The 17,531-nt window shown below is 38.4% G+C and overlaps 2 protein-coding genes across 4 annotated transcripts in view; both read right to left on the bottom strand.

Annotated features, from left to right (window-relative positions):
* Window positions 1-411: 411 nt before the first annotated feature.
* Window positions 412-13,400, bottom strand: cpsf6 (cleavage and polyadenylation specific factor 6). 3 transcript variants are annotated; one of them, XM_017414792.3, is made up of 11 exons: window positions 13,275-13,400; window positions 11,702-11,911; window positions 11,375-11,478; window positions 11,025-11,170; window positions 10,710-10,886; window positions 9,478-9,582; window positions 8,134-8,626; window positions 7,881-7,996; window positions 7,577-7,730; window positions 7,239-7,437; window positions 412-1,086 (listed from the first exon to the last, which is right to left on the bottom strand). In XM_017414792.3, exons 1-10 carry the CDS (start codon window positions 13,332-13,334, stop codon window positions 7,251-7,253), a joined length of 1,752 nt encoding a protein of 583 aa, XP_017270281.1. In that variant the 5' UTR covers window positions 13,335-13,400; the 3' UTR covers window positions 412-1,086; window positions 7,239-7,250. The 3 variants fall into 3 exon arrangements, with proteins under 3 accessions (XP_017270281.1, XP_017270282.1, XP_017270283.1); XM_017414793.3 differs by having other exon boundaries at window positions 7,239-7,434; XM_017414794.3 differs by lacking the exon at window positions 9,478-9,582.
* Window positions 13,401-16,069: 2,669 nt separating this feature from the next.
* The window catches only part of cacna2d4a (calcium channel, voltage-dependent, alpha 2/delta subunit 4a), an 84,525-nt gene continuing 83,063 nt past the window's right edge, over window positions 16,070-17,531 (bottom strand). The window contains exon 41 of the mRNA XM_017414791.3: window positions 16,070-17,275. Coding sequence (XP_017270280.1) covers window positions 17,183-17,275 — 93 coding nt within the window. The 3' untranslated portion in view covers window positions 16,070-17,182. The remainder of the gene's footprint in view (window positions 17,276-17,531) is intronic.

Genomic DNA, 17,531 nt, shown 5'->3' with positions numbered 1-17,531 from the left:
AAAGCAAACAATGGTAAATTAAAATAAATGATGAATGTAACATTAATATCGTTCACAGTAACAAAACACACTACAAACACAGCTCTGTGTTCGCCAGTTTCGGAGACGATTCAGCATAATTACACATAAATCATTGCTCGTATCAGCAGCAGCATGTTCCCTTTTTGTTTCACCTTATTTGGTTTAAAGATGCCAGAAAATGTCCTCCAGAGACATTCTGACTGACTGAATCTACCTGTCAAAGCACATACAAAAAGGTATTTGCATTTGTCTTACCTTGAAAAGTTTTATCCTTTAGGGCAAAAAATAAAAATAAAAACAACAAAATAAAAGCACAACAGCCATTTGCTTGACGAGTTAAAAAGCACCATCTAAAAATAGACAATTCAATGTAAAAAACACATTTTCGAATCCCAGAAAAATACATTTAATATAAATGAACCAAACTCGAGCAATTCACCAGATGAGTGTACCTCAGTAAATATTTTTATTACAACACCATCTAGTTTTTAATCAAAAAAGCAGACACATTTACAAACATACTAACCAGAAAGAATAAATGAGAATGAGAGGGAGAGGAGGGAAGAAAACATCAAACACATTCCCTATAAAAACTTCTCTAAACTCAATTTACACAGTACAAGCCAAAGAAAAATAAAAAGTAACGTTTGTGTCTTCTATCAGAGGATCACATGGGCATGTTATTGGTTCTTTGCGCAAAAAAAAAAAAAGAAAGAAAAGAAAAGAATCACACGTACTATTTTCTGTTAAATAAAACAAAAGTAAAAGAGCTGCTTGGAAAAAAGTTTCTTTTCTTTCAAATTTAGTTACCATGAGTAGAGATGTTTGGACAACAAAGCCTTTGCACACGTGAAGCTCCTCCATCCACTGCTCTTAGTCAGGCAGACAACAGACAGAAGGATGGGTGGAGAAGGAGAGGAGAGGAGAAATGGAAGGGAGTGGAGATGGTGGCTGTTACTCCTGTCCGGTCATGCAGGGTGAAGCGGTTGGTGGTGGTGGTGGTGGGGGGATGGTGCACTGAGAGCGCTCCTCCATGTCCTTCCTTCCATCCTTGATCCCCGTGAGCTGAAAGGTGTCAAAACGAAGGGTGCAGTTTGGTTTCGAGCCAGCCCAAAAGTGAACACTCTCTCACCCCCCAACTTCACCATCAAAACCTCTACTAGGCTAGACATGTTGGTCACCAAGGCTGGGTCCAATTTACCACCACTGAGTCATGAAACGGGGCTTTGGATGGGTACACAAACCTCTTTAGAGCGTCTCAAGATGACTACTTCTAACAGAAAATTAGTCAAATAAACACTAAAATTCTTATTCAGGAAATGGCTTTTTTTTTTAACCACTCAGTTGATTGTGAATTACACCCAACCCTAGCACAGACACAAACATTGATCATGCAGATTTCTATCGAATTGAACCAGGAAGCTAATGAGAAATGTATCAACATGAACCCACATGAGAAAATAGTGTCAAACGAGTCAGCCTCAGAATTCACTTTGGTCACTAAAACACATTTAAACTACAAGCATGAGACGAAAGTTATTAATTTACGACACACGTAATTCTCCTAACAACTTGAGTTACATTTGGGACTGTGACATACAAAATTTCAATGTGTTACATGGAGTTTTTAAAAAATCGGAGACAGTAATGTTTATTATTTTGTAAAAAAGACTTCAAGTTCTGCTCTTTACGGCTTGCAAAATACTGTCAACTCGCAAGTAAAGGAAAGGTATCTGTGGAACAAAGACATTACCAACAAAGCATAAATTTAAAAAAAAAAATCTTAGGTTTTACTGGCTCGAGGGCTTTTACATTTAGGGCAAAAAAAACCCATCTTGTCTAAGTACTTTTTTCAAAATTCATCCACAATCACAATCAATGGCAAATTGGGTTTCGTTTGTCGGCACCTTCAGAGCATGCAAGGTTTATTACAGAAAAACAGAAAATGGTAACTAAAGGGGCTAGTTATAGATGCAACAATTACTTGGAATACAAAAAAGGGACAAAAACAGCCACAGATCAAGGCACTTATTGGACTCAGTCACAGCAACCAAGAGAACTGGAAATTCAATGTTCTTTTCCTTACAAACAACAACAAAACGTTCTGTCACTGCAAACACAGTACACGCCAAGAAGATGGGATATTTTATGCTCACACCTAATAAAGTGCAGCAAGTAAGATACGAATAACTGGAGGAGCTGCCTCATACTTTATTCACTGTAGCAGAAATACAGTCAGTCAATGCTCACAGATCAGAGTCTGTTAACACATTTAAAGCACCAAAGTAATACTGCCATTTCAAGTTTGCCTACTTTAAATGTCAGATTCCTGGGTAAAAGGGTTTGTTTTACAGGACACACAGATGCTAATATTTACATTCAAAGACAAGAGTACAAACTTTACATGGTTCAATGATTCAATTTCGTACTAAAACCCGTTTTTTTGCAATAGAAAACACTAACAGCCATTTAACATGGTAGACAGCTTAGCTCATTTTCACCACATTTTACATGACTCTGTCGTCAACAGGACTCCTTCTCCACCCTATCAGAATTAGGACTAATGTTTGACAAATTAGGCTTTATTATAAAAGCTGAATTAAATGTGTAGCAAATGAAGCCATTAGGGACTGAATGAGCCAGAGCCAAACCAGGGTCAAGCAGTTTATGAGGAATTTAATCTCTTTAAATAATTATTCAGTATAAAACACTCCATAAATTGGCCAGAACTAATATATTAAACAGGGGTGTGAAAAGGATATAAAGTGGGACACAACAGAACAGTTTCAATGTTAAACCTTAAATCTCACAGAAGGTCAGACCCCTGGATCTATTAAAGAAATACCCCACTCTTATTTAAACACAAGTCAGCTTCTTGAAGGATCGCCCCATTTTGTAGTGGAAGATTTAAATCACTACTCATTTTATTGGCTAACACCAGGAAACAGCATTCAGCCTTAAGGTAGGGTCTCACTGGGCTGCAGCTGTTTGTGAACAGCATCCACGAGTCTCTCCAAAATGTCTCCAAACGTTCTTGAGTTCTCGATTTCCCTGTGTGAGTCATGGAAGCTCGCAGAGCCGTCGCTTGGATTATGAACACGTGAAAACAAATTTGCACGTCAAATTTTCTCTTAAAATAGAGTTGTCGCAGACGTTTCAAACCCTTCTCACTTTAGTTTCAGTGAATTCTAGAAGTGGATTTTGACACCTGAAGGTGAGCTTTCCTTCATATGACAGAAAATCTCTGAGGCTGCAGCCCCAAACATCCAGGTGTAACAACACTTATAATAATAATTATTATTATTTAAAAAACACATCCAAATCTGCTCATCTTCAATTTACAAGTGTACTTCAGTAGAATATAAGGACAGCTGGTGAGGTGGGTACTCAGCAGGGCAAGGCAATAAAATATTCTGCACGGACTAGAATACAATTTTGCACAAAAACAGGCAAACGCTCAGATTTCAGTGAGGCTGCAATGGAAAAATTCACTTATTTTCTCGCACTTTTGAGTTGCCAGCCAGTTCGTGACAGCCGCAGCCCAGTGAGATGGTACCTTTAGGATGATGGCAGTGCTACACATTACATAAAACCAAAGTTGTGTTCAAAGACACTTGGAAAAACCCACAGGACTGGTCATTGTGTGACAGATTTTTACAACAAAGTGCAGAGTTAAACGTAAAATATCCAAGGCATTTTTTGTGTGCTATTAAGTTCTTTCAAGCTTATTTGATTTATTTTTAAACCAGAAATAGATTACTGTTCCCAATCTGAAGCTGAAACTATTCAACTCTGGTTTGGCATCAAAGATTTCAAAGGGACACTGGAGACATAATTCCCTGAATACACCAGCAAACAATCTAAAGACAGCATTGTAATAATTTTAGCTTTTTTTTTTTACAAACATTGAACGTCTGCATAATGATTTAAACACATAAAACAATGTCAAGCATACTTGGACACAACAAATGGCTACAACAGGAATAACTGCAAATATATATATAAATTGACTGGCACTGAACAGTGTTCCAGAAACAAGCTGGCATATTAAATGCAAAATCATGGACCAGTGGAAAATGGACATATTTGGACATGACGTTTTGCCCATTTCCACTCAATTCATTTATGCTGCAAAAACATTGTTCCTAAAATTTAATTAAAAGGTATTCTGTTGCTCACATATACCCAAATGTTATTAGACCGTGTGCCCATTGGACCTCTTGTCTAAGATTATCAATATAAACTTTTTAATAGACTGTGGTGAGTCCGATTTTTTGCCTGCTTTGTTGCCACTTGTACAAATGATTTGTCAAAAACAAACAAAAAACAAAAATGTTTTGGGAAAAAAAGGCTGCTTTTAAGAGGACCCCAATGGACATAAAGTCTTCCTCTGCAGGAATAAATATATAATTGAAGGATTGTTGCTTGGAACAAAGCTGACTTGGACTCACTGAAAGCTAAAGATCAGCACAACTCTCCGCTAAATCACATGGCACAATAACAAAGTTGTTACCAAGTTACATTGCTTTGGGTTTTGCCTGATTTCAGAGTTCAGCATCTCCAGAAGTTAACCCACCCCAGTAAATATTTTACAGTATGCAAAAAAACAAGAAAAACATATATAGAGAAAGTGAAAATATTACTTGTGTGTCAAAGAATAATTCCTCATGTAAGTGCAAATAATAAAAAAGGAGTTTCGTAGATGGAAGCTCAATTAAAATCCTGTCAAATATTATTTGGGGATGGGCACAACTGCACAGAGATGCTGAAGGTTTCATGTGATCTAAAAGGACTTTGCTTTACAGACATTCACACAGCTGTCTCAGCTTTAGACACTAAAAAACATCAGCACAATACAAACACCAGTTCAAATGCAGCTTCAAAAATATACACAAGTTCTTAATCCAGCAAGTGATGCAACTAAAGACATCATGTTCCCTACAAAGATTACACAATGCTTTTTAAAACCCTGATTACACCAGAAATGCAGCAGCAGGATCCAGAAAAGTAGCCTCAACATCAATATCACAAGCAATGTTGGAAAAAAGCAACACACGGACTAAGTGGTGTTTTGTACATGCTGGTGACAGGGAGCATTAGATGGATCTGTCTGCAGTTTCACCTGGGGATGAAATGGTGTGAAAATCTATCGCACACAAGGGCCCCAGTTCTAAAACGGAGGCCTCAGGGGTCATTCTGACCCAAGGGCAACAGGAGGGTTTGGAATAATAGTTTCTATTTACTTCACTGCATTCAGTCTGTCTTTAGCGTTTGAAGAATTAACAAAGAACTTCTTAGATTGAAAAAAATGTACAAGAACTGGAGACTGAGTTGATGTTTCTAGTTGTTCAACAACAGCTGAGTATCAAATAAATTATAACAGGTTACAATAGACTAAATGTGACAACTAGCTTTTTGTTAAATGAACAAATATGACAATGGAAAAAGGTTGTGTTTCTAACGACTGAGAGGGTGCTGTAAATAATTTAATGATTGTCAAATGCTATGAGAGCATTTATTTCTGATGTAATTGAGGCAGTTGAGAAAAACCTTTTCTATGTATTTGTAATATTTTGTTAAGCACATCAGACTTTTTAGAACTGTAACTGAACCCAGTATTTTATTTGAAATGGTAAAACCTTCCCGTGGCACCCTCATAAAACAGCAACCATTTCATCCCTTGGTCAACTGTGACATAACATCACAACAGCCTGCAAAACACTCAACACTGACACGCAATCTACAGCACTTGGCATAATCTCTTGACAACTTTTAGGTCATAAAAAGGTGGCATAAACAACAAAATGTTTACAAAAAATTCATAAAATCTTTACTTTCTTGAACTAGGAATTTAATGTAAAAAAAATCACGAATAAAAAAGAGCTTTAAATATCTAAAGCTGTAACACCCCCCCCCCTTAACCTTTGACCTTTCTTAACTCTTGGATGTTACACTGTAAGCACTAAAGGCAGCACCAAAATTTGTTCAACACACCAGCAAATTAATATATCAAACAGGATAAAAGCATCATTTTTTGGTCATATTTTTCACTTAACCTTAATGTTTTACAATGAGGTGCAACTAATTAAGAGACGGCATGGTTACAAGATCAAAACATTCAATCTGACATGTAAAAAGTCCAGTAACATGACCTGCATGCAAATATATATATAATTACACATTTGCAAGCTAATTATGTGAAATGTTTGCCACTTCTTACTACTTTTATAACATTTTCATACGTGGTTACTTCTTTACAACCGTAACATGTTTGCAGCATTACTAAACTGATTCTTTCTAGCAACAAGCTGAGAACTGTCTCTTTATTTGTATCCTAAAAACAAAATGCGACCCGAGTAAAAATGTTAGATCTCTTATCAAATTCCCGATGTTGACAGCAAAAACCAACAGTCAAGAGTAAACTTTAATATCACATCTAATAAAATAGCAATTTATCAATAAGTTTTCAGATTTATAACATTTGATCTAGAGGCCACATTAGCTGGTAAAGCAAAATTCTGACACTTTACATTTAATAAAATCCTAATTATGTCATAAGAAAACAATGTTTTAGCAGAAGTAGCACAGACAACAGTGTACAAATATCAGTGCTGTTATTTATTACTACGAACAAATTTAGAATTAAAAGTTGGCAGACTCCAAAAAGCAGTCAGTGAACTTTACTATTTACCAGCCTCTGAAGCCTGCAGACTAAAGGTGACAAATACATCCAAACAGTAAAGTTCAAGTCAATGTTTTCTGAATTTTACAACGTCTCTTTTCGTCAAGCAGCAGATAATACATTATCAGTTATTATGGACATTTTGAAGACAAGTTATGCTAAAATATGTGTTGACTCTTTGTGTAATATGTAGGAAAGTAGACTTACCTTTTCTGTTAACCACCTTGAAATTGTAGGACTGAGTTAAAGTCTTTTCTCTGCTCACTTACCTCTTTGTTTTTCTGATATTACTTATTGCAATGACTTTATCTACTTTAAAGAAGGTGAGAAATGTGATGGATACATGTAGGATTCAGTTTTCGGGTTGTCAAATTTACAGAAGAATTAGGCAACAAATAAAATCAGAGTTAGTGAGCAACCAGAAAAGACTAAAAACCTTGTTTGCGTTTTCATCTTTGCCAATTTATCACAGCAGGCTGTTTAAAACCAGCTGCCTTCAGTCCAGATTGTACAGAAAACACTAAGTCGTACCCACCTCCTTTCTCAGCTAGCGGTGACGGTACTCCCTCTCCCTCTCCCTTTCGCGGTCTCGGTCCCGGTCCCTCTCGCGGTGGCGGTCGCGCTCCCGACTGCGCTCTCTGTAATAATCCTCGTGTCTGTCACGACTGCGGGACTTGTGTCGCCGGCTCTTCTCCCGCGAGCGGCTGTGATCGCGTTCTCTGGAGCGCTCTCTTCTGGCCAAAAAAGAAAACCCTTAAAAGCCTGTCTTTTTAAATTTTTTTAAGTTTTACGACATTTTTTTAAGACTGATTCAAATCTTACATTTCTTTTTAATTCAAGCAGTAAATAACTTAAGAACCTTATAGGTCGTACCTTGACCCAGAGCCATAGCTCTTTGACTCAATACCATGGAGACAATCCTGAAGGGAACTGATGAGGACTTTACAGCGGTCATCTGCTGACACTTTGGACTGCTTAATCAGGCTGATGGCTGTCACCAAAGTCTCTATAGCACTGCCATATTCAGCTAAATAAGGAAAAGATAAGATTGTATTAAAAAAAAAACTCAAAATTTTCTTGCAACGTTACCGTTATTTGTTGAGTAGATTGTTTATCTCAGTTTTAGGCTGAAGAGCAGATGTGGGATTTTGTGTCTTACTGGTGATATGTGTGTTACCTGCACTGGCATCAGACACAGCCCGAGAAATGGCGCTGGAGGAGATGGCTCTGTTCCTGTTCATAATCTCCTCAAACTCCGCCTCGCTCAGTGGGGTCCGCGACGACTCCATCTCTCTATAAAGTCAACAACATAAAAACCAATCATCTATTTAACAAACCCAAACTAAGTATGGCTTTTACAAATAATTGAGCTACAAGTTCAAGCGATCTCGACACAACAGGTTCGGTTCTTTTCCACTTTAACCACTTACCGGCCTCCGGGACCGTAGTCCCTGTCATATGGTGGCGGTCGTCCATACGGGTCGTTTGGCCCCGGGGGGCCTCGTCCGTCATTGGGGGGAATGTTGTTGCCAGGTGGGGGGAAGAAAGCGGGGTTCACATGAGGCGCAGGCGGTGGGCCACCAGGAGGAGGGCCTTGCAAATGTGGTGGTGGAGCCAAAGCCAGTGGGGGTCCAATAGGGCCCGGGGGACGTGGAGGAAAGGGGCTTGGAGGAGGCGGGCCTTGTTGAGGGGGTGGGGGACCTGGAGGGGGGCCGTAACCTGGAGGAGGTGGGCCTGGAGGAAGAGGACCCAGCGGAGGCTGGCCAAACTGACCGGGGAAGAGAACAGGGGGAGGGGGTCTGTCGCCACGGTTTGGAGGACCTGGTAGAGGAGGTGGTAGGCCCTGACCGGGAGGTGGAGGTCCTGGAGGGCCAGGGGGGCCAGGTGGACCTGGAGGAGGGCGAGGAGGACCCTGAATCCCACCTAAGCAAAACAAAAGCAGGAAGCAAAACAAAACATGACGCAAACAGGTTAAATGGATCTTAAAATACAGAAACAAGCATGCTACTAAATCCTGAAGTCTTCTCCTACATGAAAACAAAATCTGGAAATTTTAATACAATGTTAAAGACATCCTGCCATGACCAATTTGGGGGTGAAGCTCTGACAACGTCCCTATGTTTTCTGTGCATCTTTTAAACAGGTACATTAGAACGCTGATTGTGAGAACCCAAAGGAGGACACATGAAACAGATGAAAGCAGGTAATGGAGAAAATAAAAATCACAGAACAAATCACACGAGGAAATACATCTAGAGGACACAATTGTTAATTTTGTTAAAAGATTTTGCTACCCAAGTGTTTGAAGTTTTTTTAGTACATGATAAAGCTATAATATTTCTCAAAACCTTGAAAAGGGCACACTGCCTTACAGTGCAAGGAGCCCTGAAGGTGAATCTAAAATTGAAAAAAGGTGGAGGCAAACAGATTAGATCACAGGTCTAAACTATTTAATAACAATGCAATCCAACGTCCATTGTTAGGCAAACACCTATTATAGGTCTCTTAAGAAACTGCACTAAAGATGTTAAGAAAATACTTCTTTAAATGATGTACTTTCCTAAAATGTTTGAATTAACTCCACACAATATTTAACAAATAACATGTCTGTTAACAATGCAGCAGGTAAACTAAGAGCAAACCTAACATTTATTGAGACACAGATCCACTTCCAATAAACATCTGCAGCTTGAGAGGAAAAAATAAAAATAAAAAAATAACAAGAAACAAAAACACAATCTGTCAAATCAATCAGATCAATCGAGGTGTGTCACCTCTGCTATGCCAGCTCCCGTCCCTGCCCCCTGGGAAGGGATTGAAACTCATTTCCATCAGAGGGCCATCTTGGTGCCCAACCAGATCTGGTCTCATCCCAGAGCCTAACGAGGGGAAAAAAAAAAAGGCAAACCAATCACAACTCTTCCCTTCAGAAACGTCTGACTTCCAACTGAAAACCTAACGTAGCCCAGTGGGGCAGGGCAACAGCTACTAAGCAAAAGAATAAATGTGGAAAAAAAGACAAAATTGAGGGCAATAAACAAAACCTGGAAAGAAGAAAGGCCGGTAACTCAATTCTCTCCTACTGCCTGCGTTAGGTAGCTAATCCAAGACGTAAAGAGAGTATAAAGTCGATGGCTTGCCAAATTAAGCTGTAAGCAAACAGCTTGTCCGAGGAAATGTGCTGAAAGCTGTCGGCAAGCAAAACACTGCAGCCAGGGAAGATTTATTTGTTCGAGTAAAAGTGAAATGGAAGAGACAAAAACCAATCTAAATGAAAAAGAGAACATGCAAAAACAAAGGCCTGCCAAGACAGATTTTAAAAACTAACCTAAAACTCTATAAGTGCGGCTGTGGTTCCATGCAGGTGTGAGTAGTACTGAAATCCATGCTTACTGCCTTTTAGGCTGAACCTTTTAAGACTCATTTAACACATTTTTTAACCCTCCCGTGGCCTTCAGGAGGGTTAAACCATTCAAAGGACAGTCATAACGTCAGGGAAATAAAAACAAACTATAAATGTCACAGTTTAGAAGTTAATGTACTTGAAGTGGGAATAATGTGTTCATATTCCCAATGCTTCTAATGCAGATCCTGTCAAATTGCTTGGATTAGATCATTTTTCAGGGCTGAATAATGACACCGTTATAAACAACTATTATCTATCAGAACCTCAGCCTGTCTGGTCTACCAAGGCCATCATACATCCAAAAAGGTCAAACTACTTATTTTAATCACTCTTGACTTAAGTCAACTATAAAGCATTTTAATGTCTAACTTAGATTATGTTGCAATGTCAGTATCAAGGTCCAAATGTGTAACGTTGAAGTTTCAGGGTAAACTCAAGCTGGAACAGTTAAAATAAATTCAACGGGTGGGCCTACATTCACATTTTATTTTGGATGTGATGTAGACTAAACCACTGTATGTTTAGTAACTTTTAATTTTATTATCCATTACTGACAGTATCCCCACTACCAACCAGTACAAAACCTGCTACCAAACTAACCCGGGAAGTGTGGTGGTGGTCCTCCAGGCCCCACAGGACCAGGGAAGCGGTCCCCTCCGGGACCAGGTGGTCCAGGAAACCTTCCTTTGCCCCGGCTGCCCATGGGGAATCCGCCACGGGAGCCTGATCCGGGAGGACCAGCCTTACCTTCCCCAGACATCTGGCCTGACTGGGTACCTGTAAAAAAAACAACAAAAACATACATTTAAATTGTGTGCATATTCAACAGCAGCATGATCACTTAATACTGACTGGAAAAGAATTGAAATAATCTTAAAAAAAAAAAAGAGACAAGAGTGCACTTGTCCCTCTTACTTTTACGTGATTGCATCTCAAACTGGCTGAGGGACTGTTTATTGCATGGTGTAACAATGGGATTCTGTCCGTGGAGCTCCCTCTTAGACAACAGCTCCATTAGCTTCCTGGATGATGATTCTGACCCAACGCACACAAGAGCAAACCTGGAGAACACAAGCAGAGGACGTACACAGTTACATTTAACCAAATAAATATCAATAATAATCTCAGCACGACAACTTGACAACTCCAGTTTGTGAATGCATTACATTTGTTTATTTGAATGACTATATTTGACAACAGCAGCTTAATATGCAATAGGTAAATCTCTACCTAATTGTATGGCACACAGAAAACAAAGACCTCACCCTTTTGACTGGCCATTGGCCCTGTTTTCAAAGAACTTTATCTCCAGCACATCTGAGATGCCTATCGAACGGATGGCTTCTGTCAGGTCCTCATCTGTTGTCCACTGTAAAAGACAAGGCACTACTATCAGTCTATCAGCAGCCACTTCTCTAAGCTGTTAAAGATTAATTTAAAGGAGTTTCTATCTGTGATCCTAAAAGATTATACAAAGGCAGCTTAACTTCTTTAATCTTGAAGATGTCTCCGGATGAGAGGTGAGACGTCTCTAAACAAGTCCAGTTGTCTTTGTGTAAGCTCTTAGGTTGTCCTGGATGGCTGGCACCTACCCATGTGAGGTTTCCGATGTACAGGGCGATCCTTTTGCCTGTGTAGGTGTAGACCACGTTGGGTGGGGCACTCTTCCCTCCCTCTGAGCCGCCTGGGGCAGGCAGGGCATCCAGGTAATCACGGTCTTCTGGAGCGTCTCCATTATTGGCTGATGGGGATATCACATCATCGTACAAGTCGATCTGCTCGTGAGCTGGGTACTCTGGCTCCTGTGGTAATATGACAGGAGTCATTAGAGTCACACACATATTTTTTTTTGAGGAACCCCCCCCCCAAAAAAAGCAAAACAAAAGTATAGTCAACAGCTTCATAACTAAATTCCTACCTAGACAGCAATTGTGCTAGATTACAAATTTAATTAGTTGACAAGACATTCATGTCCCAGCAAAAACCGCATTCACTTCAACACGTATATTTAAAATGCAGTAAAGTTAAACCTACAATATGCTGGACAGGTGTGGACCACATATTTTATTTGCACATAAAAATCTTTGAGTAACAGGTTATTAAATAAACTGTAGTAGCTCCTGTACAGAAACAGAAATAGCAAAAAAAGACCCCCTATATCCAATGTTTGGTTTGTGACTTTACACCCATCTGGTAAGGGTGTCACATCCTCACAAGACCCCTGAATCCTTATAAACTATCTCTTGTTATAATTTAGTTTTTTTAAGCTAAAAACACAGCTGCCACTCACCTAATCTGAACTACAATGGTGAAAAATATGTCAATAATAAATTTAGAAATATTCACCAATATTTTAATGCCATACTACATCCTTGTGCAATAATTTGTAACCTATGACAAAATACTGGGTTTATTAGGAGACTGAAACAGCTTTTTAAAGACCAATGGGGGTGTGCGACCTCGTTTATGTAAACTTCAATAATCCACGATTTAAAAGCTAGTTTTTACACTGGTAAAAGAAAAGTTGGTCTAAATAAGTCATTGATTTAGGGCGTTGTTAAGGCTAATATTAGCCTCACCACACACAGGGATAAACAAGTGTGTGAGCAAAACATCACACTGACACTAACTATTCCCAGAAGCACAGTATTTTTAAATAAATGCAACATATAACGCATTTCTGATTTTCAAATAAAGTTTGCAATAATATAATGTGAGAACATTTCAGAAAGGTTCAGTTTATTGTGAAGTTTACGTGTGGACAAAACAGGCAGGTTAGCTAACAGCGGCTAGCGGTGAAAACTGCGTTTGTTTGCTTCGGTCGCCCGCCACTGGAAGCCACGCTGAGGCCTGAAAGTGCGCTGCTCGACAAAAGCGGCAGATAATGTTATTTACTTAAAGAAATAAAGCACACAAAGAAATGTGCGCCCGTCGTACAGAACTACCGGTCCAGCCCTCCCTGGTCAGCGTCTTTTCATCTCAAATGCAACACTGATCTGCGAATGCCGAGCTGCAGGTTTGCAACACGATGAGGCCTGTACGACGGAGGCTCGTACCGCCACCAAAAACACGCCTTTATTTGATTATAACAGCACAAGGAAATTATTAACATGTAATAAAACCACGGCACTGCTGAACTAAGTGGAGCCAATTAAGGGTACGTACCTGGCTGAATTCCTCTTCCACGTCGGCGTAGATATCGATATGATCCACACCGTCCGCCATTTTCCTCTGCTCCGCCGCTCCGTCCACCCGGCGGTGCAGAAGCAGCAGCAGCGACCCGCAAACAATGAGCGACGGCGCGTAAAACGGGCGCCGCCTGCTGGACGCCCCATATCACAACACCACGTCTGAAGAACACGAAGCACAAGCGCCCCCTGCTGCTTGCTTTTTATACAAAACAGGTTTCTATTACTCTCGCTTGAGTAAAATAAATACATACAATTAAATAAACGAGTAAAAACACAGTTGTTATCATAGTCGCGCTCTCAATGTTGAATTATATTAATATAATGAAACATGAATGCCGATATGGGATGCACACATGGCATTTTCACCTGTGTAACTATGAATGACCATACATTTCTAAATTCATAATATTTTTTAAGTAATTTTTTTTTCAGTTGAAAAAATTACAAGATAATTCTTTTCATATCAAAGTGATTAAAAGTGTTAAATTCAACAATAAAAAAAGACTTAAATCAGTGCTTTAAAACTGAGAATGCAAGTTATAGTTTATAAACTATACTGGATGACTAAAAATAAGTCATTTATTCATGCTCTTTTAAAATTTCTGAATATTTAATTTAAAAAAATGCAGACACTTTAATCAACATTTTCTCATTTCAATATTTAAGTGTTTTACTAAAGCCTTTTTTTTGCATCTATGCCTCATAAATTTTATTTAAGACTATTTTTAAAAAATCTGTTAGTACATGCATATATTTAATACAATTTATATTCAAAATGTTTTTAATTAAAAAAGATCAAATAAGAAAGAAACTTAGGAGAGTAAATTTGATTATAAAGTTGGACAAAAGCTAAAAAATATGCTGATATCATAAGATTAATTATAAGAGTGATTTATCAAACTACCTAAGGGAAGCCATGATTGAAATTTCTTACTTTTATTAATGGTATTGTGTGGTGCATTTCTATAAGATGAATTTCCTGACAGATTTAGTATTTGAAGTTGTATTATAATGTATTTTGTTTGCATTGACACTTATCACAGATAGGCTAAATAAACAAAAGCAAAATGAGTAAAAACATGTATTTCATTTACATGATTCTGTACAAATCATGACTTTAGTCAGCGTGGTTAACAATACCAACAGTAATGGAAACTGGAAACATGAACAAAAGAGATGAATACAATTAGCTGGATAATTTCATCACACCAGAATATGTCGTCATGATGCACACTTAACGTAAGAACAGTATGTGAGTAAAGTCATCAATCGGCTAAACTCAAACACATGCTTTTTAAAGTAGGTAAAATATATAAAAACCTACACAGATGCTCACAAGCTAAAACGTGTTAAAAATACAAAACACAAAAAATGTGTACAAAAATATTTTAAGCAGCTTGATTTACATTTGACTAAACTAAAACATATCGCAAGTATTTTCCCATTTTTCAAAATAAACAAATGCATTTCATTTTAAATGTGGCATTACAAATTTAGATTATTTTAGAAAAAAGATAGGAGTAATCAAAGCAGAAAAAGGAAGTTAAAATTACAGTCTGTGGCAAATTATTTATACATGGAGTTTGGTTAAAGACAATCTTTTACCCAACAAAGTTCACCCCTTTGCATGTACTTCTGCTGACTCGTGCCTCGGGACAACCTACAGCACATGTGGTTTTCACATGTCCACGTCACTAGACAAAGGTACATACATGGTGTATAAACACACAGAAAGACAAATTATCAAGAAGAAAAAGGCAAACATGTAAAAAAAAAAAAGTACTGAACAAGTTGGGACATTGTGTAAATGTAAATAAAAAAAAGAATGCAAGGATCTGCATATCTCAAACCCAAACTAAGAAATTTTACTTTTTCAAAAATTACATAATTTTGATTTTGATGGCAGCAACACATCTAAAAAAAAAAAAATTATGACAGGTCTGTGTTTCCCCCTGTGAAGCATCCCCTCTTCTTTTAACACCAGTCTGTAAACATCTGGGACAGGAGTGGTCAACCCTGGTTCTCGAGGGCCACAATCCTGCATGTTTTACCTGTTCCTCTGCTTCAACACACCTGATTTAAAACAATGGGTGATTAACAGGCTTCTGCGGAAACATGAAGAGGTAATTTACCCATTGAATCTGGTGTGTTGGAGCAGGGAAACAAGTAAAACAGGCAGGATAGTGGCGCTGGAGGACCAGGGTTAGAAACTGAGGAGAGCAACAGCTGGAGGTTTTGGAGGGAAATGTTGTCCCATTCTTGTCTGATGGAGGATTCTAGCAGTTTGACAGTCCTGGGTCTTCTATGATGGAATATTTTGATTTTATGCTGCGCCAAATGTTTTCTATTGGTGAGAGGTCTTGACTGCAGGCAGGTCAGTTCAGCTCCTGGACTCTTCTATGAAGCCATGTTGTTGTAACGGATGCAGTATCAGGTTTAACAATGTCTTACTGAAATATCCAAGACCTTCCATGAAAAACACATTGTCTGGATGGGAGCAGATGTTGTTCTAAAACCTGTTTTCACTTTTCTGCATTCATGCTGCCTTTTCAAATGTCCAGATAACTAGTCCGTTTCCTATTTCATACCGAGGATGTGGAGTCAATGATTTTCGAAACCAATTTCAAATTTTGATTCGTCTGACAACAAAACAGTTTTCCAATTTGCCTCAATTCATTTTAAAATCAGCTTTGGTCCAGAGAAGGTGGCGGTGTTGACTTCTTCTTTGCCTGATAGAGCTTTAAGCAGCATGTGTGGATGTCACAGTGAACTGTGTTTACAGACAATGATCTGTGGAAGTGTCCCTGAGTCCATGCAGTGATGTCCAGAACAGAACCAGACCTGGTTTTAATGCAGTGGACTCTGAAGGCCCCAAGATCATGATCATCCAGGATTGACTTTCAGCCTTTTTTCCTTTGAGCTCAGAGATTTCTCCAGATTCTTCAGATCTTTTGATGATATTATGAACTGCAGATGATGGGATATTCAAAGTCTTCCCAATTTTTCATTAAGGAACATTATTCTTGAATTTTTTTACTAATAATTTTGGGTTTATGAGATGTGCATATCGTTGCATTGTGTTGTTGTTTACATTTTACACAACGTTCCAACTTTTTCCAAATTGGGGTTGCAACGTTTTTAGGATTTAACCTCAGCAGAAATCAAAAGGAGACCTAGATGCTGACAAGTCATTCTTTGTACCTTCAAATCAGTTTATCATCCTTGTGATACAGAAGTTATCTTCATCTTTATACACAATAGTAGCCAAAGTTTGACTACTTTCCAGGCACTGAGCCAACATAATCCCACAGTTCTAAGTATTAGTGCAAAAAAGATCCTGGAAAAAAAAAATTGCTTACATGTACTGCTCTAATCTCAGAAGATAATTAATAATAAAAAGCAGAATGTCCTGTTAAAATATTAAACATCATGAAGCATTGCATGTATTAATTTACTGAAACTGCATGCTTGCAATATGAATGCGGGGAAGAGGATATTTATTCTTTCTTTGAACTTTATATTGTATTTTTTGTTTCATGATTCTGTTTTATTAATCCACAGCATGGCCTTTATCTTTTTTAGTCTGTTTTCATTCCAAAAGTAAATAGTAAAATAAAAAAACATGGCAAAAATGGCCCACTCACTTCCATTTTCTTGCCTGCAGTTACAAGTTTAGTTCATTCATAAGAGTTGATCAAAACTGTGCTCATCATTTCAATCAAAGGTCCATCAACAGATGCTTGATTTGTAGCCATCGGGAGCTGAATGTGCAGAATCTGTTTTAAAAAAATCCACTTGAGGTGAAGCCGTGCAAACAAAAACAAGTCCTTTTTTTTTACCTCCTCTGTAGGTGAAAAGGTGAAACAGCTAAAGTGTCCAGCATCAGGAAGCCAATGCAGCAAAGGAGACACAGATGAGTAAAAGAGAGGCGGAGAGACGTGTGAAAGATGCCCCGCCACAGTCGTCAGCATTCTCCTAAAGGACACAAAAACAAACAATTTTGATCGTCATATCAAAATATTTAATCAACCTTTACACAATGAATAAGTCAATTTCTTATCCTGCAGCCTTAATTAATCTGTCAAATTTGTGGTTGGTAACAGAATATTTTTTTGCTCCTGCTGAGGAACAAAACTTACCCTCTGTGCCAACACAATCTCAAGTTACTTGTTTTGAAGTATATTTCTCGGACTCTTTGCTAATTATTATAAGATGCCTCTGTTTGTGTTTT

This window comes from Kryptolebias marmoratus, linkage group LG18 (genome assembly GCF_001649575.2).
Source record: "Kryptolebias marmoratus isolate JLee-2015 linkage group LG18, ASM164957v2, whole genome shotgun sequence".
Lineage (NCBI taxonomy): Eukaryota > Metazoa > Chordata > Actinopteri > Cyprinodontiformes > Rivulidae > Kryptolebias > Kryptolebias marmoratus.
The sequence above is the reverse complement of the archived record's forward strand: the minus strand, read 5'-3'. Positions and strand labels throughout refer to the sequence as shown.

Excerpts from the sequence above, each read along its gene's own strand:
- cpsf6 (XM_017414792.3), bottom strand. The coding sequence starts at position 13,334 with ATGGCGGACGGTGTGGATCATATCGATATCTACGCCGACGTGGAAGAG. Across the intron at positions 10,887-11,024 it reads TGAGATGCAATCACGTAAAA|GTACCCAGTCAGGCCAGATG; the intron begins GTAAGAGGGACA and ends TTTTTTTTACAG. Across the intron at positions 7,997-8,133 it reads GACTACGGTCCCGGAGGCCG|AGAGATGGAGTCGTCGCGGA; the intron begins GTAAGTGGTTAA and ends TTGACTTTATAG.